Source organism: Ochotona princeps, chromosome 24 (genome assembly GCF_030435755.1).
Source record: "Ochotona princeps isolate mOchPri1 chromosome 24, mOchPri1.hap1, whole genome shotgun sequence".
Classification (NCBI taxonomy): domain Eukaryota; kingdom Metazoa; phylum Chordata; class Mammalia; order Lagomorpha; family Ochotonidae; genus Ochotona; species Ochotona princeps.
In genome coordinates, this window is record NC_080855.1 from 28,518,935 (window position 1) to 28,545,744 (window position 26,810).

A 26,810-nucleotide genomic window follows, 5' to 3' on the forward strand; every position below is an offset into this window, starting at 1 on the left:
TTAGCCAGCTGATCCAATAGGCATGTGTGGGGTGGGGCTGGCTTTATGACCCTAACAAGATGCAATCTTTGTAAAATGAGAATGTGTTTCCTCTTTGCTCTGCTGGGGAGTTGAAGCAGATTATGATGAATGTAATGGATATATTCCATGTGAATGTTGTGATTATAGAAAAATAATGTGCCTTTGTTGATGAATGCACATTTTAATGTAAATTTATTTAGACTTAATTTAGTCAAGAGCAAAGAATGGAATTGGGTTGCTAAGAAAGACAATTTCTGTTCTCCAACTGTTTGCTTGGTTTATAGTGCATTCTCTGATTCTTCTCTAGCTAGGATGGGGACCTTATTTTGGGAGACAGAATTATTTTTCCTTATTTACAGATTTGGAACTAAGTATCAGTTTTATTTTTCTTTTTATATTGCAGTTTTTGCTCTCAACATTTTTATTTATTTTCATTTTATTTGAAAGGCAGAGAGACAAGTGCCCACAGCGGCCAGGACTGGGCCGCGTGGAAGCCAGGAGCCCAAAACTCCGGCCAGCCCTTCCACGTGGTTTGCGGAACATGAGTGCTTGAACCATCAGCTGCTTCTGCCCAGGGCAGCACACATTATCAGAAAGGCAGTTCCAGAGTGCGGGGGCTGGGACTGGACCCAGGCGCTCTGACATGGCCTGTGAGCGTTACGGCACAGGCTGCCATGTGGTGTGTAGGCCGCAGCTCCCCCCCACAAGTGGCTGTGCGTGGTGGCAGCTGGGACAGGTGGCAGAGCTGGGCCACAGTCTCAAGCAATGGGGAAACACCCACTCTGGGGACAGGGAATGACAGCTGTGCTGCCGGCAGCTCTGCAGGTGCTTGTCTGTTCTCCAGAGCGCGAGGGCTCGAGCTCACGAACATCTAGGCATCTCAGTAAATTATATGTGCAGGCTTTTTGTTGTTGTTGTTGAAGATTGATTTATTTTTATTGCAAAGTCAGATATATGTAGAGAGGAAGATCTTCCGTTCAAAGATTCACTCTTGAAATGGCTGCAACGGCCGGTGCTGCACCAATCCGAAGCCGGGAACCAAGAACCTCCTCCAGGTCTCCCATGCGGGTGCAGGGTCCTAAGGCTTTGGGCCATCCTCGACTGCTTTCCCAGGCCACAAGCAGGGAGCTGGATGGGAAGTGGAGCAGCTGGGATGAGAACCGGCGCCCATATGGGATCCTGGCATGTGCAAGGCGAGGACTTTAGCTGCTAGGCCCCGGCGCCGGCCCTCATGCTTCCGGTTGTTAATGTTTCAGTTGTCCTTTCCTGTTCATTTTGTTATTTTAATCTCTTGCTAAATTGAAAGGAGTAATTTTAAATAGGCAGGTGGTTTGCATGTGATTCACAGAAAATCAAGTTGTTGGAATTTAGACTTCACTTTTGTAGAACGTTTGTGTGTGCATTTTTTATGTACTGATTTAAAATCAGAGTTACAGAAAACGAAAGAACGTGAGCACTCTTTTCCATCGGCTGACTGACCACCCCCACCAGATGACTGCAGTGGCGCTGCAGTGGCCGGAGCTGAGCTGAGCTGAGGCCAGGAGCCAGGAGCTTCCTCCCCCATCCCTCCTGGGTGCAGGGGCCCAGGCAGCAGGGAGCAGCGGGACACGCAGCTGCACCTGCGTGGAATGCTGGCATTGGTGGTAGCGACTTTAGCTGCTACCACGTTGCTGGTCTCCCATTTTGATTTTTTTAAACTTTTAAGTTTTGTAAGATATCTGTAACAAAAATCTCAGTGTTGACAGTGTAGAGACCTCAGTCTCAGTCTGTGACCTCAGGTCCAGGCGTGCTGTTGTGGCTGTCCCCAACCCTCCCCACCGGCTGGCCCCAAGCTTGACCTCTGTACCCAGGCAGCTGCAGTCAGCTTTCCATGAATTTGACAACTCTAGTTAGCTTGCTTAAGTGGAGTTGTGCAATGCCGCTCCTTTTGTGTCTGCTTATTTAGCATAATGCTATCGGCCCATCTAGGTTGTTGCCTGTTATCAGTTTGCTTGTCAGGCTGTAGATAGCAGTTTTTGTTTATCTGTGCACCTTTTGATGGACCTCTGGGTGTTTTCTGCTTTTTGTCCTGAATACTTTACCAAATACCTGTTGGATTCCGGCTTGTAGACCCTGAGTGATAGTGCAGGTTGTATGACAATTCTGTTTAAGAACTGCTGTACTGTTTCTGCATGATTTTACATTCCCAGAAGCAATGTACAAAAATCCCAGTTCCTCCCCGCCCTTGTGAGGAGTTGATACTTGTGTGTTGTGTTTGTGTTGTGCTGGAATTGGCTGACAGAGTGTCAGAATGTGCCGCCTCAAGGGAGATGGTCTGAGGGACTCGCAGGTGCTTCGTGATGCTCTGTCGCCTTCCTGATGAGACAGAATTTCTCTGCTCAGCCTACATCTCCTGTTGACCGCACTAGGGTGGGCCATGGCGAGGTGGAGTGGGCACAGTGGGCTGGGCTGGGCTCGGCGGGACAAGCTCCTTTCATTGCCCCTCCTCACCTGGGAGAAATCCTGACCAGCTCCCGCTGCCATCTGGCTTTGCCTGTGATGTGGCGCTGACCTGAGGGGTGGCACCCGAGCCTTGCACAAACAATCCGGGAAGTGAGGGCATCTGTGTCCGCCCCGCGCAGCCCCACACACGCGTCCAGTGCTCACAGTCCTGCTGCTGCCCTCCACAGGGATCATGGCCCAAGTCGCAATGTCCACGCTGCCGGTGGAAGATGAGGAGTCCTCGGAGAGCAGGATGGTGGTGACCTTCCTCATGTCAGCCCTCGAGTCCATGGTGAGCCGCCCGGGGGCTGGGCTGTTGCAGAGCCTGTTGAGTTAGTTAAAAGGACTGATTTGTGTGCTTGAATAATTGTTACAGATTCAAGTTCATAAAATCACATTTTATTGCAAGGTTCTAGATTGTTCTTGACTTACCTAATGTTTCTTTTTTTGGTCTGTCCTCTCCTATTTCTTGGAATGTACCCTCTCTGCTTCACACTAATGTTTCTTTGTTTAAACGTGTCTTTACCCTATTCTGCCATCTTGTTTCTGTCCTAAAGTTTCTTTAAAAAATTTTTTCAGGTGTTTTTCTAAGACAGCTGCTTTTTTAAGAGGTGTTAACTTTAAATTGTTGTTATCTGTATATGTGATACTTAAAGCCGAAACCTAACCTTCTTCCAAGTGATGTATGAAGGCACTTCCAGCGTTGGGTTTTTTACTCTCCCAGTGGAAGTGGTGTTTTTAAACATTTGTGTGTGATGGTGCTTGCTGTTTGTGTTGTAGTGTAAAGAGCTGGCCAAGTCCAAGGCCGAGGTGGCCTGCATCGCCGTGTATGAGACAGATGTGTTTGTCGTGGGAACTGAAAGAGGACGTGCTTTCGTCAATACCAGAAAGGATTTTCAGAAAGATTTTGTAAAATACTGTAAGTATTGTGTGTGTGTGTGTGTGTTTTTTAGATGGTTTCACTTTATAAGTTTTAACAAATGTTTACATACAAGATATGTTTTTTTTTTTTAAGATTTATTTTATTTTTATTACAAAGTTAGATATACTGAGAGGAGGAGAGACAGAGAGGAAGTGGAGCTGCCGGGATTAGAACCAGCAGCCATATGGGATCAAGGCAAGGACCTTCGCCACTAGGCCACGCTGCCAAGGCCAGTGTCTTGTTTTCTTAAAGATGAATGAGATTGATGCTTGTGAAAATGGTTCATAATGGGTCAAGTGTTACTGCTTAAGAGGACGGATTTTGCTCAGGTGAACCCAGACGCCTTGGGCTGCCCTGTGCGGGGCTGTCAGCCTCGTGGAGCTCGGGACTGCGAGCCAGCAGTGGGAGCCGGCAGCTGGCTCCCCAGGCCGTCTTTGCATGCTCAGTACCAGGATAAGTTGAAAGCAGTTGAGTTGAGCAGGTCTCCCCAGCTCTCGGGGTCTCTAGGTCTGCAGGGAGTGCTGTAATCCTCCTGGGCTGAGGGGCGCTGCTCAGCCTGTTCGGCTCTGGGAGAAACTGGAGGAATTTCCTGCAGGGTGTTAATGCCTGTAACAGCCCTGTTTAATACTGCCTGTAGATGCTGCACTAACTCAGACAACAGCGTTTTGTGAAATCAGGAACAGTAACTGAAAAGGTGTTACCGTAACGGATGCCTAGGATCTGTGCTTGAGTTTGCAAGACGTCGTTAGGTGTGATTTGTGATCACTCGAACAGATCATGAGTCAAAATAGTTGCGGTCCATTGATTTCCACTTCTGATTGAATTTTTAGTCCTTTTACAACACTTCCCCATTGCATTCCTTTGCCTCTCCAGCTATACCTTTTAAGCTTTAGGGTCGTAATTTCTTTTTTAAAATTGACAGTATTCTTTACCAGTAAGATGTGTTAACGCCTTGGTTGTGTGTGTTCATGATATGTGTGTCAGCTGCCGTCTGTCGCATGACTGGCCGCTGTGTGTGTGTTGTCCAGCCTCGCTGTGTGTGGCCCTGGGCAGGGCTAAGCCTTGGGAACATTGTCTTCCCTGCGCACTGCAGTCTCGCCCTCGGAATTCATGCTTTGTTTTCCTGGCTGATACTTTGATGCCGCAGAAAATGGACAGGATTCCAACAGACTCATTGTAAATTAGAAATAGCTTTTTAAAAGTTTATTTATCATAAAATTTTTTATTGGAAAGGCAGATTTACAGATTAGAGAGACAGTGAGAAAGATCTTCTGTCCACTGGTTCACTCCCCAAATGGCCACACGGCCAGAGCTGAGCCGATCCAAAGCCAGGAGCTTCTTCCGGGTCTCCCATTGGTTAGAGGGTCCAAAGGCTTTGGGCTATCCTCTACTCCTTTCTTAGGCCGTAGGCAGGGAGCAGGATGGGAGGTGGACCAGCCAGCACATGAGCCAGCGTCCATATAGTATTCCAGTGCACGCAAGGTAAAGATTTAGTCACTAGGCTATTGCGCCGGAAATATCTTCAGTTGAAAATTCATTTAACACCCAGTTTAGCAAACACCATAGCCTAGTTTAATTTTTTTTTCTTTTTAAGAGCTACTTTGATTGGAAAGGCAAATTTACAGAGAAGAAAGAAACATCTTCTGTCTGCTGGTTCACTCCACAAGTGCTTGCAACAGCTGGAGCTGAGCCGATCCGAAGGCAGGACCTTCTTTGGGTCTCCCACTCTGTCGCAGGGTCTGGAGGCTTTGTGCCGTCCTCCTCTACTTTTCTAGAACACATGCAGGGAGCTTGAGGGAAAGTGTAGTAGCCGGGCCCAGCTCCGTGGCCTAGTGGCTAAGTCCTCTCTTTGAATGTGCAGGGATCCCATATGGGCGCCGGTTCTAACCTCGGCAGCTCCACTTCCCACCCAGCTCCCTGCTTGTGGCCTGGGAAAGCAGTCGAGGACGGTGCAAAGCATTGGGACTCTGCACATGTGTGGGAGACCTAGAGGAAGTTCCTGGCTCCTGGCTTCAGATCAACATAGCACCAGCCGTTGCGCTCACTTGGGGAGTGTGTCATCAGATGGAAGATCTTCCTCTCTGTCTCACCTCCTCTCTGACTTTGTAATACAATAAATAAATCTTAAAAAAAAAAAAAAAGAAAGTGGAGGAGCCAGGACACGAACTGGTGCCCATGTGTGTCTCACACGCAAAGTGAGAATTTAGCTACTGAGCCATCATTCCGGGCCCTTAGGTTACTATTCTTTAAACATGCCAGGATCCTGAGCTCACCATTGGAGAAATTATCTGAAGCAAAGCTCATAGGTAAAGTGTTGTGGAGCTGTGCTATCTTGTGATATGTCACTGTGGGTAGCAGACAGCGACTGCTTGGAGCCACCGTTTTGGTCGGGGGGCGATCTGTGTGTGTTCTGCCGCCACGTGGCTGTGGCTGTGGAGATCTTTGGGCAGAGGAGCGGCTCCAGGGGCTGCTCTTGGGGCTTCTCAAGGGGATATCGAGCTCTTGGGGGGGGGGGGTTAGAAAAATCTTCTTTCTTCAGAAAGAAATGTCACTGAGTTGGTTGCAGTTTCTCCATAGGATGCTAAAGAGAAACAACGCAGGATTGGTTTTACTATTATTATCTCATCTACTGAAAATAATTTTGCATAATCATTTCATATTTCACAAGCCTGACATGTCCGCTGTTTGTGCTTACGCTTGTAGCTAATAAGTTTATCATTTTTTTTCTTGTTAAAAAAAAAATCTCGCTAATGGCTGGTGGCGAGGTGTTTTGGTTGAGGCTGCTCACTTCCAAGTGGACTGCCGTCCCGCGGTGTGCTCATTCAGGCGTTAGGAAGCTCTCGGTCCTCTCACTGTTGGCGCACGAAGTCCTCGGTGTGGGGATGTACGTGCCCGAGCTGCTCCACAGTCCTGAGCTGCTCCCTGCTCCTCAGGTGTGGAGGAGGAGGAGAAAGCTGCCGAGCTGCACAAGGTGAAGTCGGCGAGCCAGGGCAGCCGGCTGAGCGTGGACGCCGTGGAGATCGAGACCCTCAGGAAAACCGTGGAGGACTACTTCTGCTTTTGCTACGGTAAAACCAATGCCCTTGAACTTTGCCCGTTGAATAGATGATACATAGTTAATCATGTAGCATGCACTTGTACAGCTGGGATGGATTCGTTTCCCCAGAGGGCAGCTAGTGGTAGAAACAGTTTGGCTTCTCTTGTCTCCGTGCTGAAGAAGTTCAGAGTAGTTGTACCAACAAACGGGGCTGGTTCTTGGAAGGAGACGTCCGAGAGGCACGGAGGGGCAGGTCAGCGCGGACTGCGCTCCAGCCTCTGGTCGCACGGATGCAGGCGGGTTGTGACCCGAGAGGCCACAGTGAAAGGATCAGGATGGTTCCTAACATTTGGGGGCGGTAGTTGACGCTCTCAGACACCTGGATTTTGAGGCTGAATTATGTATGACCCGAATGCGCTCCCCAGGGTGGGACCAGCCTAAGCAGAGACCATGCTGCGCTAAGCCATCGGGCTCTTGGCGTCGGTTTAGGAGTTAGGTCTTGTGCAGTTTTCGTTTTCCCCCCTTTGGGTCAGTTTCAGTTTTCTGACGTGGGACTTCCTGGACCGTGCAGTCTCTCAAAGTAGTTTCTGAAACCAGATTGTGGGAGAACAAGGGTGCCGTGTGTGCGCTGTGCCAGGCTGCAGGCGCACAGCACGTGTTGACCGTGCTTCCACGTCAGCTGCTGCGTGACAGCCAGCGTCTGCTCCCTTCCACTCAGGGAAAGCTTTAGGCAAATCCACCGTGGTGCCTGTTCCCTACGAGAAGATGCTGCGAGACCAGTCGGCCGTGGTGGTCCAGGGGCTTCCAGAAGGAGTGGCCTTCAAGCATCCTGAGAATTACGATGTTGCCACCCTGAAGTGGATCTTGGAGAACAAAGCAGGGATTTCGTTTATCATCAAGAGGTGAAGTGCTTTCCTCCCTGCTTGCCTGTGACTGGCTTCCTCCCCTAAGACGCGGTGTGGTGGAGGTTCCCTGGCGGCCAGCCTCGCACCAGCTCATTGCGAGTGTTGACAGAAAGTCTTTGTTCTGTTTTGATGCAGGCCTTTCCTGGAGCCCAAGAAGCACCTGGGTAAGTGGCCCTCGTGCTCCCACATGGGGGCCCGAGCTCTTTCTGCACTCTGCTCTGTGTGTGTCTTGTTTATCAGAACTTAATACATCATAATGATTTCTTAAGAACCAATATTTTAATTGTCACAAAAATTATTTTTCTACTTTGTACAACATTTTGATGTATGTATGTGTTCTCAATTTCTTAGGCTAATTAATATACAGTTTTTACATAGCTTTTTGAGAATATGTTTATTTAGGAATCAGTATTTTCTGAAGGTGCTTTGATAGATCTAGCCTGCTGTTGATGTTTCTGAAGCCATTTATTGTAGGAATGTGCTTCTTACAGATTTTATTTTATTTGAAAGGCATCGTTTGAAGCAGTCAGGTCACCTTTCACTGTTTCCAGGCACCTTAGCAGGCAGCTGCAGCACAAGTGGAGCAGCCTAGACTCAAACTCGTGCCTGCATGGGATGCTGGTGTTGCTAACCCACTGTGCCACAGCACTGACCTTAGAATCTTGACTTGACGCTTGAGCTTCTGGTTGTTAATTAAAGGAGTTTGCTTTTTTAAAAATAGATGTATTTGTTTCTATTTTAAAGGCAGATTTACAGATCTTCTGTCTGGAAGTTCACTCCCCGATTGGCTGTTGAACTGATCTGAAGCCAGGAACTTTATCTGAGTTTCCGATATGGGTCCAGGGTCCCAAGGCTTTGAGCCATCCTCCTTTGATTTCCCAGGCCGTAAACAGGGAGCAGCCAGGACATGAACCGGTGCTTCTATGGGCTCCCAGCGCTTAGGGCTGGAGGAGTGGCTGGTAGAGCCGTTGTGCTGCCCCGTGGTGAACAGTTCAGCATGGCATTCTGAGTGAGTGGTGCAGAGCAGCCGGGTGAGTGTGTCTCAGGTTTTCATGCGATTCAACCTTGAAGGTATCATCCTAACGCTTTAGTCAGAGGTTATTTTCCAGTGTTGGTGTTTTCATGACTGAGGTTTGGCTGTGCGGTGCAGTGTGCAGCTGTAAAATGCCCGTCTGCTTCTGCTTTGGCCCGGCCGTGCATTTTGATACTCCTACAATCCAGAAACGAGGGGTTTCTGTCTCTCCTAGTGACCTCCCACCCCTGGCAGCTCCTGGCCCACCTGCCTCAGGCCAGGTGGTCTCTGGTGTTGTTACTCTCAGTTACCTTGGTTTGCCTTGCCCAGACTTGGAAATAAATGGTATCACGGTGTGTGTGCCGCTTGCTGGGCTCTGGCTGAACTGTTTCCAGGTTATTTCATGCATCAATAGTTGATTTGTTTTAAGTTGCTGAATAGTATTCCTTTTGTTCCTGTATATAACAGCTATATCAGTTTGTTTACCCATTTACATGGTCATTAAAGTTTGGCTCCTCCCCACCTTCCACTTTGGTTGCAAATTCTAACTTGAAGTATAATTTAAGTAATAATAATAATAAAAAAATCTGGCGCTGTAGCCTAGTGGCTTAAGTCCTCGCCTTACACATGCTGGAATCCCATATGGGCACCGGTTCAAGTCCTGCTGGCCCCAGTTCCCATCCAGCTCCCTGCCTGTGGCCTGGGAAAGCAGTCGAGGACGGCCCAATGCCTTGGTGCCCTGCACCCGAGTGGGAGACCTGGAAGAAGCTCCTGGCTTCAGATTAGCTTAGCTCTGGCTGTTGTGGCTGCTTGGGAAGTGAATCAATGGATGGAAGTTCTTCCTGTCTCTCCTCTCTGTATATCTGCCTTCCCAACATAAATAAATAAATGAATAAATAAATAAATAAATCTTTTTTAAAATCTGCTATTTTATGTCATTTTTAGTGTATCTATAAACTATGCAATTATCACTTCCTTATAATTACCGGACATTTCTGTCACTCTGTATAGAAATCCCGTACCTGATCACAGCCTCTCCTTCCCAGTTCGTTGCGGCAGATTGTTTATTTCATTAATTTGAAAGGCAGGTGGCTTGTACATCCCCCAGTTCAATCACCAGAGGCAGCAGATGGGCCCGGCCAGGACTGCAAAGTGTATTCTTTTGTAACCCACGTCAGTATTTATTCCCAGTATCCCAGACCTGACACCCACCAGTCACCCACCCACTGCAGTTACAAAGCCTTTGGCACTGATAGTCGTGTTGGAATTGGCCGGCAGAGCTAACTCTGACGTCTTGCGGTGCACAGGTGGGCGCGTGATGGTGTCGGATGCTGAGCGATCGCTGCTGTCTCCGGGTGGAAGGTAAAGCCCCGTTTCTCTTCACTTGTGCATTTGCAGCATGTCCGTCCTTGGGAGATGGGGCGATGAAGGCCTTTTTAATCATCTAGGTGTTTTAGGCAGTCAAAGCATTTGGGGGGAGTTTGGGAACATAACGCGTTGTGGTACAGTAGTTCTGTGTCGTAGTACCTGCTGGTGGAGACCAGAACAATCCTCACACTGCGAGCTGGGCCACGTTACAGGAGTGTGGGCTTCAGACTTCCCCAGCAGCTCTGCGCTACTCTGTTGTGCTTTTGTCCCCAAAAGGTAGTTTGGAATTCAAGTTCTTAATTCAGGTGGCCACTCTATTTATGTGAGAAACGAGTGTGTGTCGTGTGAGGGGCATCTGTGTAGTGCTCCGCGGTCAGGTGAATGTGTTGGCACTTTGAGGCCCTGTGCCTCGGGGTGCTGGGCGAGAGCTCTGGCTGCAGCCCACCTGAGCCACCTCCCTTCCGTCTCCTGCAGCTGTGGCCCCGTCAAGGTGAAGACTGAGCCCACGGAAGATTCCGGTGAGTACTGCTGCTTCCAAGGGTTTTCCTTAGTTTTCAAAGGTTACATGTGAGACATTTTGCTGAGTTCGCATTTTGAGGAGAAGTTAGTAATCATTATATATTAGTTGTAATTGTGACATTATCAGTGCTCTGATACTAAAACCCCCACAGAGGATTTCCTTAGTAAATGGTAGCCAGAAGTTTGTTCTCAGTAAAATTTATCAAGTCCCCATCCATACTTACCCCCCACCAAGGCATCCAGGAATTTTCTTTCTTTCTTTTTCTTTTTTTAGGAGTTATTTGTTTTCATTTGAGAGTCATATTTACAGAGAGGAGAGACAAAGATCTTCTGTCCATTGGTTGACTCCTCAAGTGGCTGCAGCATAGGCGACGACTTTAGCCACCAGGCCACCGTGCTGGGCCCCAGAATTCTTTTTCTTAAGATTTATTTATTTGAATTAGTGTCTATGATGACAGCCTCTCATACGGTGTCAGTTCATCTCTGGCTGCCCTCCTTCTGAACCAGCTTGTGGCTAAAGTGTTGAGAAATGCAGCGGAGGACGGCTTGGACCCCCTGCACCCTGTGGCAGACCAAGAAGCAGCTCCTGGCTTCAACCCAGCTCAGGGTGGCCCTTGCCATTGTGGACATGTGGGCAGTGAGCCAGTGAGTGGAAGATTTCCCTTTCTGTCACACTGCCTTTAAATAAATTATTATCTTGTATAAAAAGATTATTTTGAAAGAATGACAGAGGGTCTAGCGCAATAGCCCAGCGACTAAAATCCTTACCTTGCATGTGCCGGGATCCCATATGGGGGCCAGTTTGTGTCCCCACTACCCCACTTCCCATCCAGTTCCCTGCTTGTGGCCTGGGAAAGCAGTCGAGGACAGTCCAAAGCTTTGGGACCCTGCACTTGCTTGGGAGACCCGGAGGAAGCTTCTGGCTTCAGATCAGTTCAACTCTGGCCGTTGCAGCCACGTAGGGAGTGAATCAGTGGACGGAAGTTCTTCCTCTCTGTCTCTTCTCTTCCTCTCTATCACTGACTTTCCAATAAAAATAAACAAATCTTTTTAAAAAGAGTGGCAGAGAGTAGCAGAAAGCTTCTATGTGCTGGCCCCCTCCTCAGGTGGCTGCTGTGGCAGGTGTGGCCAGGCAGCCACCCGAAGGGTCCCGATCTCCATCCTGTTCTACGTGAGTGAGGGGCCCAAGTGCTTGGGGTATTTATTTACTTTTAGTTGAATGTCGTTGTGCAGTACAATGTTAGCCTAGTTGTTATATGCCCAGTTAATGAATTGACAGCCTTTTGCAATCTGTCTTTGTAAAAACCTAGTGTCCATTTGCTATTAGGCCCCGATGTCCTCCCTGACCCGTCCTGTGTCTGGTCAATCTGATGTTTCACAGCGTGGAATCCTGGAAGCTTGCTTCCTTCCCTCTGTGTCACGCTGGGAAGCTCACAGTCGGGAAGGCTTGAGTTCCAGAGCGACTTAAATGTGGACGCCGTTCTGCCGTGTAGCTGGAGCGCCTGCTTTCCTACCATCACTGGCCACGGATTTGCATTTTGCTTGCCTTTTTGCCTGTGTTTTAGTTAACGTGCTGTGAATACCCACGGAAGTGTTTTTTGGAGTGTTACGGTTTGAGCTATTGTGGGTAACTCAGTGGACTTTTTTTTTTTTTTTAAAGATTTATTTTATTTTTTTTATTCCAGAGTCAGATGTACTGAGAGGAGGAGAGTTAGAGAGGAAGTGGAGCTGCCGGGATTAGAACCAGCGGCCATATGGGATCAAGGCGAGGACCTTAGCCACTAGGCCACGCTGCCGAGCCCAACTCAGTGGACTTTTGGGAGCAGCTCCCAGACTACTGTGCACAGTGAGGACAGCTCTAAGCTGCTGTCACAGCAGCACCTCCACCCTCTTCTTCCTGGTGTCTCACGCGGGTGCAGGGTCCCAAGGCATTGGGCCGTCCTCGACTGCTTTCCCAGGCCACAAGCTGGGAGCTGGGTGGGAAGCGGGGCTGCCGGGGTTAGAACCGGTGCCCAAATGGAATCCCGGTATATGAGTACTTTAGGCACTAGTCTACTGTGCCGGGCTCCAGTGGTACACCTTAAAAGCTCAAAAGTTTGAGATTTTGATGAAATTTTTCCAGATTTTGCTTTATTGGTTATGTTTTTGGTGTTTTACACTTTGATGCATTCTTGAAGCACTGTTGATCTTGATCTTCTGTTTCGGTGTGAGATCCATCGTGTGTTAGGCAGTCAGGCTGTGAGTCCGTTGTCTGGCGTGTGGACGCTGCAGCCGCAGTTAACTGTGAGCCCTGTTTTCTGCCTAGAGTTGCGGTAGCACTTATGCCCACAGCCAGTTCCCCATCCACAGCATCCTTCTCGGCTCTCTGTGCTGAATTGTAATGCTGTGCTCCCCCCCCCCCCCACAATGTACTTCAGGCAGATTTTCTAGCATTTATTGTTCATTTAATTGAAAGGCAGCGTTAGAGAAAAATGTCTTTTTTTTTTTTAAGATTTATTTATTTTTATTGCAAAGTCAGATATACAGAGAGAGGAGGAGAGACAGAGAGGAAGATCTTCCGTCCAATGATTCACTCCCCAAGTGAGCCGCAACGGGCCGATGCGTACCGATCCGAAGCCGGGAACCAGGAACCTCTTCCGGGTTTCCCACGCGGGTGCAGGGTCCCAATGCATTGGGCCGTCCTCGACTGCTTTCCCAGGCCACAAGCAGAGAGCTGGATGGGAAGTGGGGCCACTGGGATTAGAATTGGCGCCCAAATGGGATCCCGGTGCGTTCAAGGCGAGGACTTTAGCCGCTAGGCCACGCTGCCGGGCCCAAAAATGTCTTCTGTCTGCTGGCTCCCTCCCTTGATGGCCACAACTGCTGGAGCTGGGCCAGGCCCAAGCCAGGAGCCTTGGGTCTCCCTTGTGGGTGGTTTCCGGCTGCTTTCCTAGGGTGTTTAGCAGGCAGCTGGATTGGAAGTGGAACATATAAGCTGTACTTTGCCCTTAAGCTGTAGGTGTTTTGAACTCAGCTTCCAGTTTGTTCAAGGTGGGGAGAGACCGGGAGCCTAGGGTCAGTGTATTGTGATACAGTGTGCAGAGCCTGCCGTCGTTAGGCCTTCACGGTGCTTTCAGGTTTAGGATTCAGCAGATACACAGGGACTTTTTGTTATCTCTATTCACTGTCCTCTGTTTCTGAGTTAACGAGAATCCTGCATCGTCTAGCCATGTGATGACAGAGCAGCGAGTGCAGTGTCAGGTGTCATTTCTAGCTCATCGTATGCTAGTGCACCACGGGGAGCACTCAGAGGACAGCGGAAGCCAGTGTCCGTGGCGTGCCCAGCTGTGCAGTTAGGTGGAGCCATTCATTAGAACCAAACTGGCACTACTTTAGGCAAGTTGTATGATTGTGTTTCGAAAACCGAACGGTTGAACTGGTAAAGCCTCTACCTCTGATTCTGGCACCAGTTCGAGTCCGGGCTGCCCTGCTTCTAACCCAGCTTCCGGTGAGAACAGCAGAAGATGGCCCAAGTGTTGGCAGTGGCCACCACAGTCAGCGGGGGTTCCACGTGCCCTCCCTCTCCGACTGCCATCTGCTGCCCCCAAGGTGCATTATGTGGGCAGCTGGACTGGAAGCAGAGCAGCTGAGACTCAAGCACTTGTTCTGAGATGGAATGCTAGCGTCCTGAGTGGTGGCTTAACCCACGGTGCCACAACTCTGGTCCAGGGTTTTTCAATCTTACTGTTTTTCCATCTTTGAATAAATCCTAGTTTTATGTCTGGATTTTAATTAATTGCACTGAAAGTGATCAGTTTGCAGACTGTGTTTATTATTCATATCTTTCCTGAATATTTTATCTGAAAGTAAGAATGGTGAATTAAGAGAAATCTTACTGAGTTTTTTTACTTTATATATGCATCATCATTTAGGTTTATTGTTTTCAAGCATACTTTGCACCTATTAAAAATATGTCTATTCGAAAGGCAGAGACAAAGGTCTCCTGCTGGTTCATGCCCTGGATGGCGGCCGCAGCCAGGCCAGGAGCAAGGGGTTCATGCTGCTCTCCTCTGGGGTGCAAGGACCTTAGCCCTGAAGTGTCGCCTTGCAGAACTGCAGCCAGCTGGCGGTCAGACCCTAGTTTTTTTTTTTTTTTTGTTGCTCCAGCTGCCACACGCAGAAGGCTCGGCTTGCCTGGAGTTGGACAGTCCCCTGTCCCGGGTCAGTGAGGCTGCAGTAACCCAGGCTGGTCAGGCTCAGCTCTGATCACTTCCCCTAACGGCCAGCCTTGCACACTGACTCGTGTGTAGGTGATTCCTTTGCTCCTCCCTCTGCTGGAAGCCTACTGGGGAACATTCTTCTGGTTCTTCAGAACGTGACACCCCCAGAGTTCAGCTCCAGAACTGTGACAGTCCCCTATAGCTTCTTTCCTGTGGACTTAACTCACAGACCTGATCTCCATACCCAGCCTCCAGCAGCTATAGTTTAGATCCACCTGTCACACTTAACACTCTGCTTCTGGCTGCAAGCTGTGACTTCCTGTCTGCCTCTGCAGCCAGTGTGACAGTCAGGGCCATGTGAGGCTGAAGCCAGAAAGCCAGAAGTCGGGAACTCAGACTGGATGGCCCAAGGACGGGGCAGGGGCTCATGTGCTTGAACTTGTCTCCCAGGAAGGGCATTATTAGAAGGAAGATGGATGAGGTGTAGAGGCAGGACTGAAACCCAGGGCTGGGGTCCCCAGGTGGTGTGTTAGTGTCTTGACCCCTGTGCCAACGTCTACCCCTGACCAGTTTTCTTTTTTTAAATTGGAAATACAGATTTACAGGAAAAAGGACAGACAGAAAGATAGTCTGTCCACTGAAGAAAAGTGGCCCCAACAGCTAGGGCTCAGCCAATCCAAAGCCAGGAGCCAGGAACTTCTTCCAGGTCTCCCACATGGGTGCAGGGTCCCAAGGCTTTGGGCCGTCTTCGACTGCTTTCCCAGGCCACAGGCAAGGAGCTGGATGGGAAGTGGAGCAGTTGGGATACAAACCAGTGCCCACATGGGATCCTGGTGCATTTAAGATGTGGACTTAGCCATTAGGCTATCACTGAAGGCTCCCGGCTGAATGTTAGTGGTGAAGACTTTGGTAGATTATAGGGGATGTTTTGCCGTGCAACTACTGGTCACTGTTTTGTGCTTTCAAAGTATTCAGAATATCTAGGCACTGCTTTGCATTATTTGGGAGGATGGGAGACTGTGCCAGACCTGGTCTCACTGAAGCGCCCCGCCCTGTAATTCTGTAAGTGCATTTCCACACCACAGGCATTTCCCTGGAAATGGCAGCTGTGACGGTGAAGGAGGAGTCCGAGGACCCTGACTACTATCAGTATAACGTGCAAGGTAATCCTGGTGTAGTTTCTCGTAGCAATTGCTTGAGGTTAAAGTCCTTTTTAAAAATAGTCCTTGATTGGCGCCTGTATTTCCAATTCACCACTGGAATAAAACATTTCAAAACTGAGCAGTAAATCAATGTGTGAGGAGAATGGAACGTGACCATTGATTTTCTTGTTTTTCCATATTCAGGATATTCCATATCAAAATAAGACAGAGAATAAAAGTATCAGCAAACTTTTTGGCACAGCTTAGACTTGGCTTTCAGTGTTAATTTGCAAAATGTGTGAGGTCCCAGGGCCGTACCAATCACGATGTCTCTGTCGGTGTCACTGTTGTCTTCAGAATCTGTTTCTGAATCGTGTGGCTCTGTTTTCTTTTTGCGTGTTACAGGAAGATAAAAGCAGTCAGCTTTTGTGCACTGGTAGGTTGTCGTTTAGAACACTTGTTGTATTCTATAGTTGGCTCAGATTGTCTATCAAGGCATAATTACCTGTGGCAAGCAGTGATGTCTGATATGGGCTGGTTTTGAAAGCTGTAAACAAAGCAATGAAAGTTTCATCCTCCCCCAAAGTTTCCTGTGTCTCTTCACAGTTCATTGTCCTCCCCAGCATTCAGGCGACCACTGGTCTGTTTGCTGTATTTGTAGATTGGCTTGTTTATTTAGTTTTTCCCAGTGTGTGTGAGTGCAGTCACGAAGCGTGTACCGCGTCCTCGGGTCAGGGAGCAGTGCGGCTTCCTTCATTCCGTGTTGCTGTGTCACCTGCTGTGTCGTTGCGTGTGTCATCCTGCTGGTGAGCCTGGCTCCGTAGCCTGTGCCACCATCTGTTTTTCCCTTCCTGAAAGCTTCCTGGGCTGTTTGCAGTTTGGGTCCACTGCAGGGAGAACTAATAAGAACTGCTGTGTGGGACAGGCTCCGTGAGGTAGTATAGCTGCAGTATCTGGTAGCTATTATTAAGCAGCAAGTAATTTAAATCATTTCCGGTTTTTTTTAAAGATATATTATTATTTTTTTAATTGGAAAGTCAGATTTACAGAGAGACGGAGACAAAGACCTTGTATCTGCTGGTTCACTCCCAAAGTGGCCGCAGTGGTCGGAGATGGGCCAGTCTGGAGCCAGGAACCTCTTTCCGGGTCTCCCATGTGGGTGCAGGGTCCCAAGGCCTTGGACCATTCTCTACTGCTTTCCCAGGCCACAAGCAGGGAGCTGGATGGGAAGTGGGGCAGCTGGGACCTGAACTGGCGCCCGTATGGGATGCTGGCGCATGCAAGGGAAGGGCTTGAGTCACTAGACTACCCAGGAATTAACCTCTTTTTTTTTTTTTTTTTTAAAGATTTATTTATTTTATTACAAAGTCAGATATACAGAGAGGAGGAAAGACAGAGAGGAAGATATTCCGTCCGATGATTCACTCCCCAAGTGACCACAACGGCCGGTGCTGTGCCGATCCAAAGCCGGGAACCAGGAACCTCTTCCGGGTTTCCCACACAGGTGCAGGGTCCCAAAGCTTTGGGCCGACCTCAGCTGCTTTCCCAGGCCACAAGCAGGGAGCTGGATGGGAAGTGGAGCTGCCGGGATTAGAACCGGCGCCCATATGGGATCCCGGTGCGTTCCTGGCGCAGCCTCTGGGCCCCAGGAATTAACTTCTTAAGAGATGTGCAAAGTGTTTTTTTTTTTTTTTTTAAAGATTTATTCATTTTATTACAGCCAGATATACACAGAGAAGCAGAGAGGAAGATCTTCCATCCGATGATTCAGTCCCCAAGTGACTGCAACGGGCCGGTGCGCGCCGATCCGATCCCGGGACCAGGAACCTCTTCCGGGTCTCCCACGCGGGCGCAGTGTCCCAATGCATTGGGCCATCCTCAACTGCTTTCCCAGGCCACAAGCAGGGAGCTAGATGGGAAGTGGAGCTGCCGGGATTAGAACCGGCGCCCATATGGGATCCCTGGGCTTTCAAGGCGAGGACTTTAGCCGCTAGGCCATGCCGCCAGGCCCGCAAAGTGTTCTTGTCAGCACTTTTAGGAATGTTCTGATTGAACCCAGTGCGATAGCATTGAGGTTAAAGTCCTCACCTTGAATGCACCAGGATCCCATATGGGCACCAGTTCTAATCCTGGCGGCCCCGCTTCCCATGCAGCTTCCTGCCAATGGCCTGGGAAAGTAGTCAAGGACAGCCCAAAACTTTGGGACTCTGCATGCACGTGGGAGACCCAGAGGAAGCTCCTGGCTTTGCATTGTCTCAGCTCCAGCCATTGTAGCCACTTGGGGAGTGAACCATCAGATGGAAGATCTTCCTCTCTGTCTCTCCTCTCTGTACATCTGCCTTTCCAATAAAAATAAAAAAAGAGTGCTCTGATTGCTCCACGTCCTTGTCAACACTTAGATGCTGAGGTTTAATCATTGTAGCCATTTGAGTAGGTGTTGTAATTCCTTCCTGTGCCTTTAATTTCCATCTGCCTAGTAGTGCCTTACGAGTTGAGGCCGTTTAAAACAGTGAGCTGAGGGAACCTGCTGGGTTTGGAATTATGTGAGTATCTGTGTGCACCTGTTAGATTGTGTCATAGTGAATTCTGTGATTTCTGCAGTCAGTTGTGAATGCTTTTTGGCCTGTGACATTTAAGAATTACCTGGCAAAAATGTACTTTTGGAATTTTTTTTTTAATGAAGGATTTAAAACGATTGGGAACTGCTCAGCCCTGATGCAGTTGCGGGTAGCTTCCCAGAACTCTTACATGGTGATAACAAGGATTGCCTGATGAAGTACAGATTGTGTTTGATTGTTACAATACAAGCCCTTCCTCGTCTTGTCGCTGTTCCCCTGAGGTTGTAGAAGCTTTCGTCCTTCCCGCGCGGGGAGGGGGCTGACAGCAGGTGATGGCTCCGTCAGGGTCGGGGAGCGGGCGGCCGGGCGTTTGTAGAAGGATTGTGCTGGAAATGGCGGTCTCCTCTGAGCCGGACGGGTGCTGGGCAGTGCCTGTGGGTCATTTTTTTGTAATTGGATTTTGGCAGTTCTTTGTGTTATATTAATAAAGACCTTCCTGAATTGGATTAGGGGATAGTTTAATTTGCTTGTGGCTAATTTCTTCTTCTTGCGCACGTGCGCACGTATCATCTCTGAGAAGCTCCCTAGCACAGATGACAGTGGGACAGTTGTACAACTGTCTGGTTGTACAGTGTTCACAGTTTCACTTTTAGATCTGTGATAAATTGTTAATTGGCTTTTGCATGCTGTGCAGGAATGAGATCCGAGTTTTTCATGAAGTCATCCAGTTTTTTGTTTTTTATTGGAAAGTCAGATTTACAGAAAGAAGGAAAGAAACATTCCATCCTCTGATTCACTCCCCAAGGGGCCAGGAGTCTGTTCTGAGTGTCCCGCACAGGCACAGGGCCCCAAGGCTTTGGGCCGTCCTCGACTGCTTTCCCAGGCCACAAGCAGGGAGCTGGGTGGGAAGCAGGGCTACCGGGATTAGAACCGGTGGCCATATGGGATCCCAGCGAATGGGAGGTGAGGACTTTAGCCACTAGGCTATATTCTGGTTCTGTTGATGCAATTTTTAAGCAGTGTTTGTTGAATGGATGTTCCCCCATTTGGTTACCTGTCTGTCTCTGAGTCGCTAGAATATATTCTGGTCCCATGTCTTGTGTCTGTTCCTTTGTCATTTTATAGTGTGTTCATCTATTCTGACCCCCTCACATTTTTATATATATATAATTATTGTTTTTTTTAAGATTTAACTATTTTTTGGCCCAGTGTGGTAGCTAGTGTCTAAATCTTCACCTTGAATGTACCAGGATCTCATATGGGTGCCATTTCATGTCCCCGCTGCTCTACTTCCCATCCAGCTCCCTGCTAGTGACCTGGGACAGCAGTCGAGGGTGGCCCAAAGTCTTAGGACCCTGCACCCGCATGGGAGGCTCCAAGGAATCTCCTGGCTCCTGGCTTCAGATCAGCTCAGCTCCAGCTGTTGCGGCCACTTGGAGAGTGAACCAGTAGATGGAAGATCTTTCTCTATCTCTCCTTCTCTCTGTAAATCTGACTTTCCAATAAAAACAAATCTTAAAAAGGAAAAAAAGATTTAATTACTTTTAGTGGAAAGTCATATTTAAAGAGAAAGGAGAGATCTTCCATACACTGGTTCACTCCCCAACTGGGAAGCCGGGAGCCAGGAACTTCTTCCAGGTCTCCCATGCGATAAATATATATGATGTGTCTACTTATTTGAAAGATATAGTTACCAAAGAGGAAGGAAGGTAGGGAAACGGTGAGAGAGAGAGTCTACCTGCTGGTTCACTCATTAAGTGTCCATAATATCCAGGGCAGGACCATACTGATGACAGGAGCCAGGGGCTTCATCAGAATCTTGATGTGAGTGCAGGGAGTCAGGCCCGAGCATTTGGACCATCCTCCACTGCTTTCCCAGATTGGAAGTGGAGTAGCTGGGTCCCAGTAGTGCTCATATGGGATGCTGGTGCTTGCGCTGTGGTGCCTTAAGCCATTGAACCACAGTGCAGGCCAGACCCCCTGGGATGATTGTCTTTTTAACTGCGAGGCTTCCCATTAGCATCATGGTACTGGAGAATGTATCTTTTGTAATTAGCTCTTGCTCAAGTACTTTCATCAGCTGGGTCACTCCCAAATGAACACAAAGGCTAGGGCTGGGCCAGACTGAAACTGGGAGTCTCTTCTGGGTCTCCCATGAGAGTGGTGTGGCCCATCTCCTCCTGCCCTGCCAGGTGCAGGAGCAGAGAGCTGGATCAGAAGTGCAGCAGCTAGGACTCCTTTTCTCTTCCTTAAAAGAACCCGTTTTTTTTTTTTTTTCAATGTAGTACTTTACTTATTTTTATTGGAATGTCAAATACACAGAGAGGAGGAGAGACAGAGACACATCTGCTATTTCACTCATCAAGTGACCACAATGGCCGAAGCTGAGCTGATCCCATCTGAGGCTGGTAACCAGGAGCCTCCTCTGGGTCTTCCACACGGGTGCAGGGTCCCAAGGCTTTAGGCTATCCTCCGCTTTCCCAGGCCACAAGCAGGGAGCTGGATGGGAAGCGGGGCCGCCAGGATTAGAACTGGTGCCCATATGGGATCCCAACAGGTTCAAGGCGAGGCTACCTTGCCGGGCCCTCATACTAGCATTTCTAATGCCATGACTTTTCCTCAGAGAGTTGTTTTAGCTGCATATTGCCTACTCGGCTTTGTTTTTGTTTCTATTCAATTCAAATTCAAAAGTTGTTCTAAAGATTTATTTGCGTCACAGATAGAGGGAGAACCAGATGGCACCTGCTGGTACTCCCCACATGGCCCCAACAGCTGGCTCTGTGCCAGGCCAAAGCTAAGGCTCTCCACCCCATGTGGGTGGCAGGGATCCAGGTACTTGGACTATCTTCTGGAGCCTTGCCCAGCACAGCAGCCGGAACGCAAACTGATGCTCATATGGCAAGCTGACGTCACAGGGGCAGCTTAACCCTCTGTGTCACAGTGCTTCCCCCAATGCAGAATATTGTCCGGTTTCTCTTGTGACTCGCCCTCTTTCCTGTGGGTTATTTAGAACAACATTACTGAATGTCTACAGGTAGGGGGATTTTTCAGATTACTTTCTGTAGTGTGTTCAAATTTGTATCAAGGTTAAAGGAGCTGCTTTATTTCCAGTGCTTTGCATTTGTGTAAGGTATTTTGTGGCTCAGAATGTGTTTTGAAGGATCTCTTCACACATTTTAAAAATGGGCATTTTCACTGCCCTGGAGGACAGGTTAGCTGGGCGGTTCAGGTGCACTGTGTCCTTGCACCGTGTCATCTCTGCTGTGCGGCTGGGAAGTTGGCGTCCCTGTGGCCTCTGGGTTCTTGTGCATCAGGCAAGCTGAAGGCCTGCTGTCCACATGCTGTGCAGCTCTATTCTTGGGTTCCCCTCAGATCCCCCTTCCTTGTGGGCTCCCCTCAGGGCCCATCCTAAGGGGCTCCCTTTCAGGGTCCTCCTGCTGGTAACCAGTGTCTGGAGCCGCTTGCTTGGCCTTGTTCCTTAGGTTTTCACGTGTCCTCTTTCTCTTGCAAACTCTGCCTTGCCTGGGCTGCTGGTGGAACGTTGTTCCATGTGGGGTCCCTCCAGCTTTCCTGTGGCTCTTTGCCCTGGTCATTTGTGCTGCTCAGGTGTCTGCAATTTAGAGTCTGGGCACACTCGTGTGTGACCCCCGCAGGTTCACTCTTAGCTGGCTTCATAAGGTTATACAGATGGTATAATGTGTATTTGTTTGGTGTAGTCTGTCATTTAATGTGGAACCTAAAGATTTCTGTTTTGTCACAAGTAGATTTGCTGATATCATCATTGTGGTTAATTTATTGATTCTTCTTAGTAGGAAAGTTTGTTTTCTTCACAAATGTTCGCTGTTCCAGAATAAGCTTGGCTGCATCTCTGTGCGTGTGTAGTGTTCCTTGCAGCTTGCGGCAGTGTATGGCGTGTTGGAGACGTTTGGTTTTGGTAACTGTTTGCAGTATCACCAGCATTTTGAGGGCAAGGGTAAGGTTTACTACTTATCTTAGAGTGATTGAAGTCCAGGAATGTGCTTTTAAGCAGCATAGATAATTGAAGGTATTATACATATTTTTATGAAGGTGTGGTGGAAGATAACAACAGAAAAATACTTACTTATTGATGTTAACTGATGGCCCCTTCGTTCATCTTAAGGAATAAAGAGAAAGACTGTATTATAAAACCCACAAAATTGATACTGTATCTGGTAATTTGTGTGCATCCAACAATGTAATCTGAAAATAAATTTAATAGTAAAAGCCTAACGATTAAGTCCGCTCACTTCCTGTGCAGGTACCAGGGTTCAGTTCCTGGCTGTTGCTCCTTATGTGTGTGGAAGCCCTGAACCGACAAATAAATAAGCCTTGTAAATTTATTCACGGGCAGTGTTTGTAGCCCTGGATATAATTAATTAAGGCAGGAATCACTAGTACTAATGTTATTTGAAGTAGAAAATACATAGGGTGGGAATCCTACGAAATATAACTGACTGAACTAACACTTGTTAATGAATATATAGACTAGGATGAGGAGGGTGTTTGGTCCTTCACGTTGGCTGCTGCTGGAGAAGCCCACATCACGTCTTGGAGGGCCTGGGTTTAAGCCCCGGTCCTGCTACCATCCCCAGTCCCCTGCTCCTCTGCGCCCTGGGAGGCAGCAGGTGAGAGGCCAGGCAGGGGGTCCCTGCCACCCGTGGGAGACTCGCCCTGGCTCTAGCCTGGCCTGCCCTAGCTGTTGGATTCACTTGAGGGGTTAACCAGCAGATGGAAGCTATCTCTGCCTTTGACAAAAATAAAATTAAAAGATGTATTTGTGGAATAAAATACCAAGAACGCCAGATAGCTGAACTGGTGAAAAGCAGCCGAGACGGTACGGTGATGTCAGCGCCTCAGTTAGTGTTGAATTGTTCAGGCCTGTTAAAGGGGCCGCCTGCCTGGACTTGCAGGTGTTAGGGCACAGCTCCTGATGCTGTTACCTGTGACCCGCCTCTGTCAGGGAGATCAGGATGCAGTTCCTGGCTCCTGACTTCAGCTGCCCTAGCCCTGACTGTCGCAGGCATTGGCGGGTTGGACCAGTGCATGGAAGTCTATGTCCTTCTCCTTCCCTGCCTCTCCCTCTGCCTTTCCCTCCCTCCCTCCCTTGCTCTCTCTGCTTTTGAAATACGTCTAGTACAGCACACGTCCCTGACTAGCCCAGGGTCACTATGTGCGTGTGGATCTGGCTCTTGACTCCAGGCCTCTGCGTTCAGAGATGTGTTGAAATCCCAAATATAAGGATGTTGACATTTCTTGAGTAGTTTTACATGTGTCTTGCTGGTCATGTATAGTAAGGTATAGGTGTGTCTTTGTGAATTTCTGTCTCTTGAGTGTCCCAGGATGTTTTCAGAATCATGCTCGAGAGTGGACTGGTTAGTGCTGGTGCTAAGCAGGAGCGTGTTCTGTATTTTGAAGTGGCCGTTGAAAACACAGTGTGCTTTTATTTTTAATGTTATTGTAATCATGACAAACCTGATAGTGCTTGCTGATGAGTTTTCAGAATTCTCAGAATTTCAGTGACTTTTTGTGAGGGTTTAATGAACCCAAAGTACTTTGTTTGTTAACTTGAATCTTGGGACCTTACTGGAAAGTACCAAGTGGTTTTGTGAGAAAGGAGGAATCTGAAGTGGTGCTTTTTCGTTTAAGTTGCCTGACAGTGTATATCATTTTTGAGATTCTAAGGAAGGTGTCAAAATCTGGCCCTGCCTTTTTCTCTAGTGTGACGGAAGATTACACAAATCTTTGTTAAGAAAGCAACAAATTGCTGTGAGATAAACATGCAGCTTAATCTGTAAGAGGGTGAAGTTACAGTGTTACTGCTATGAACGTCTCCCTGTTTGAAAAATCCATCATGTGTCCTTCCATGCCTGTGCAACCCCCGCCTTGGTCATTTTCCCTGGTCTCCGTTCCCTGGGACCATCCATTCACACCACTCATTCGGCCAGCCATTCTCTCTGTGTGTTTTGTTTTTCCTTTATTATTTAAATAGGTTTTCATCCTCCATCTGTCTCACCCAGTTCATTTACTGAAGTGACCCACAGTATTTTGGGGGCGAGTCTGTTTGAATTCCTATCTTTGTATTCCAAAGCAGGCCCTTCTGAAACTGATGATGTTGATGAGAAACTCCCCCTTTCGAAGCCTTTGCAAGGTATAACCTTTTCACTTCTGTTCTCCCGCGTTCCTGCTCGTGCCTAATGTTTGCCCCGACTGTGTTTTAGTATTTATATGATTACTTTTCCCAAATGGAAAAGGAAAAAGAAATGTATTGGCCTTTTTTTTAAACATAGAAATGAACTTCACAAGCAACAAGTTTTCAAAACCAATTTTCCCTTTTGTGAATCTAGTAATGAATCTCGAAATGGGTACATGACACACTTTCATATTTAAGGTAAAGTACACATTTATACCTTATATCAGAACAGTCAGAAAGTAAGGCTGTTGTTGTGTAGTTGGTGATGTAAATATTGATAAGGTCATGTCGATGCTTAGTTTCCAGAAAGATTGAGAACTGTCACTTGTAAATTCCGAAGTTGATGGGTTGACTCTTTTTTATTTGCTGTTTTTGTGTAGTGCTTGCAAGTTACTGGTCACAGGCAGTTCGTAGTGGTTTTGCTTGTACTTGCTTAGTTTTGAGTGCATTTAGATTTCTCTTCGGGCTTACTTGGTAATAGACGTTCAACTGTGTATTGCAGATTTTAAAGCAAAGAAAGGACCCATCGGTTTTTCTGGCCTCTCTGGCCAGCGACCTTTGCTGCTCCATTTCTTCCTCACCTTTCCCTTTAGCTGCTAGCCTCCCCGTCACTGTTTCTCTTTGACCTTGAGTCTATTTTCTTTACTGCCCCGTCAGAGGACATACTGTTCCCCGGATTCAGAAGTTTAGGTAACAAGCGAAAGGGGAGGAGTGTGGATAGAGGAAAGCAAATCTCAGATGTTAGTTGAACATTGATGGGTATAGATTGACCTGCAGCTTTGAGCTCAGGACGATTTTCACAGTGCAAACTAAGGACAAAATGATGAGAGAATTTATGGCACAAGAGCTCGATCTGAGGCACCTTGATGTGGCACTTTGAACTGAAGGATGGTGCGTGCTGAAGTGACCGTTCCTGAGACCGTAATCAGTGCCGTTTAAAGACCAGAATAAACCAATTTGTGCTTTCTCTTTAGGAAGCCCCAGAATAGGTTAGAGTTGGCTTCCCTTCCCCTGGAGTTTGCCCTGACAGGCACTGCATTTGCATTTACACTGGAAGATGGCATTGCCCTGCTCTCTGCAGGGGCTCAGGCCGCAGGACACAGGTGCATGCTGGGGCAGCGTGGTCACTTAGTCTCAGTGACTCTGTGACATCTTAGGTTCTTTCTCTCCTGTTTGTGAAGAAGACTTGTGCTCTGCTAGGATGAGCCTGTTTACCTTGTGACTGCCTAACCTGATACGTTGCTTTATGTTCCAGTTTTTAGAAGCAGGCAGATTATATTACCTGAATTAAAATGCTTTTGAGACCAAAGGTAGTATCTTAACTTTTAACTTACGAGTTTCCTTTAAGTGCAACTTTGGTTAAATTAATGGGGATTAAAAAAAATTAATGGGGATTGAGTTTCCATAGCTTCCACCGTAGTACAAATGGAAGTCAGGCAACAGGACACAGCCAGCCTTGACCCTGTGCCTCGGACTTTGTTAAGGTTGTGAGCAAAGCTAGACTCTAGCTTTGTTTTTGTGTGTGAGTCGTTGACAGCTGAGCATGGTTCTTGAAGCAAAATTGTGTTTTCTCAGGTTGCAACATCCTCATTCAGTCATGTAGTTATAGTAACTAATATTAAATCCCCAAGTCTTTGTTAGGTTTATTCTGTATATTTGCATTTTAAATAAGGTTGTTGTTGTTGTTGTTGTTGTTTGTTTTGGTTTCCAAATAGAAGTGTCACCTATTCTTCTGAGTTAGAAAGCATTGTGTAACTACTGGCGAGTGTTACAAGTCGTTTTCTGTGTGTTGTGAAGTCTAAGTTGTGTGCGTTGTGACCTAGTCTGGCTCTCTCTGCGTCCAGGCCCCGCTGGGACTGCTTGATTCAGTGTTTGTGTTTCCCTTCTAGGAAGCCATCACTCCTCCGAGAGCAACGAAGGAACCGAAGTGGAAGTACCAGCAGAAGGTTAGGAAAAGGGGGAGGTTTGGTTGAACCCGAGCTGTTCTACGTTCCAGTTTGTGAAACGGAGATCACAGTTTTTGGAAAAGGAGAGTTGGTAGTTTTTGTACGTCGCCCTTCCAGTGTGCGGGTTTTTGTTTTTCGGGCCCTCGGCTGTCGCCTGCCTCTGACTGTGCCCACGGAGCCGAGCTGGCAGGCTGAGAAGTCACTGCACGTCAAGTTCTCCATGGCACCGAGTGAGCTGTTTTTCAACCTTTTCTGGTGTTTTTGTGCCATATTTAAAAAAAACCTTCCAAGGAAGAATAGCCATAGGATTTTAGAATTGAAATGATTCCTGGTTCCGCCCTGTTTCTTTTTAATGTGTAGTATTAATTGGTCCCAGTTTTTCAGTAGGGCAATTCAGTTGAGATAAAGCTGATGAAGACAAGTTTTCTCTGCCGTTACACCCACACCTCCCCTTGAACTGCTGCAACAGTGTAAGGCAATACAGAGAGA

General features: G+C 47.9%; 1 protein-coding gene across 8 annotated transcripts in view; it reads left to right on the top strand.

Annotated features, from left to right (window-relative positions):
* Positions 1 to 26,810, top strand: part of GTF2I (general transcription factor IIi) — a 78,695-nt gene that overhangs the window by 12,183 nt on the left and 39,702 nt on the right. For 3 of the 8 annotated variants that reach the window (XM_058680319.1, XM_058680321.1, XM_058680323.1), the window contains exons 2-11: positions 2,691 to 2,794; positions 3,283 to 3,421; positions 6,358 to 6,492; positions 7,180 to 7,363; positions 7,502 to 7,530; positions 9,686 to 9,740; positions 10,221 to 10,264; positions 15,550 to 15,627; positions 24,274 to 24,333; positions 26,265 to 26,321. In XM_058680319.1, the coding sequence (XP_058536302.1) occupies positions 2,696 to 2,794; positions 3,283 to 3,421; positions 6,358 to 6,492; positions 7,180 to 7,363; positions 7,502 to 7,530; positions 9,686 to 9,740; positions 10,221 to 10,264; positions 15,550 to 15,627; positions 24,274 to 24,333; positions 26,265 to 26,321 (880 nt within the window). In that variant the 5' untranslated portion in view covers positions 2,691 to 2,695. Of the gene's footprint in view, positions 1 to 2,690; positions 2,795 to 3,282; positions 3,422 to 6,357; positions 6,493 to 7,179; positions 7,364 to 7,501; positions 7,531 to 9,685; positions 9,741 to 10,220; positions 10,265 to 15,549; positions 15,628 to 24,273; positions 24,334 to 26,264; positions 26,327 to 26,810 lie in introns of those variants that run through there. The other 5 variants (XM_058680320.1, XM_058680324.1, XM_058680322.1 and 2 more) reach the window with 3 other exon arrangements.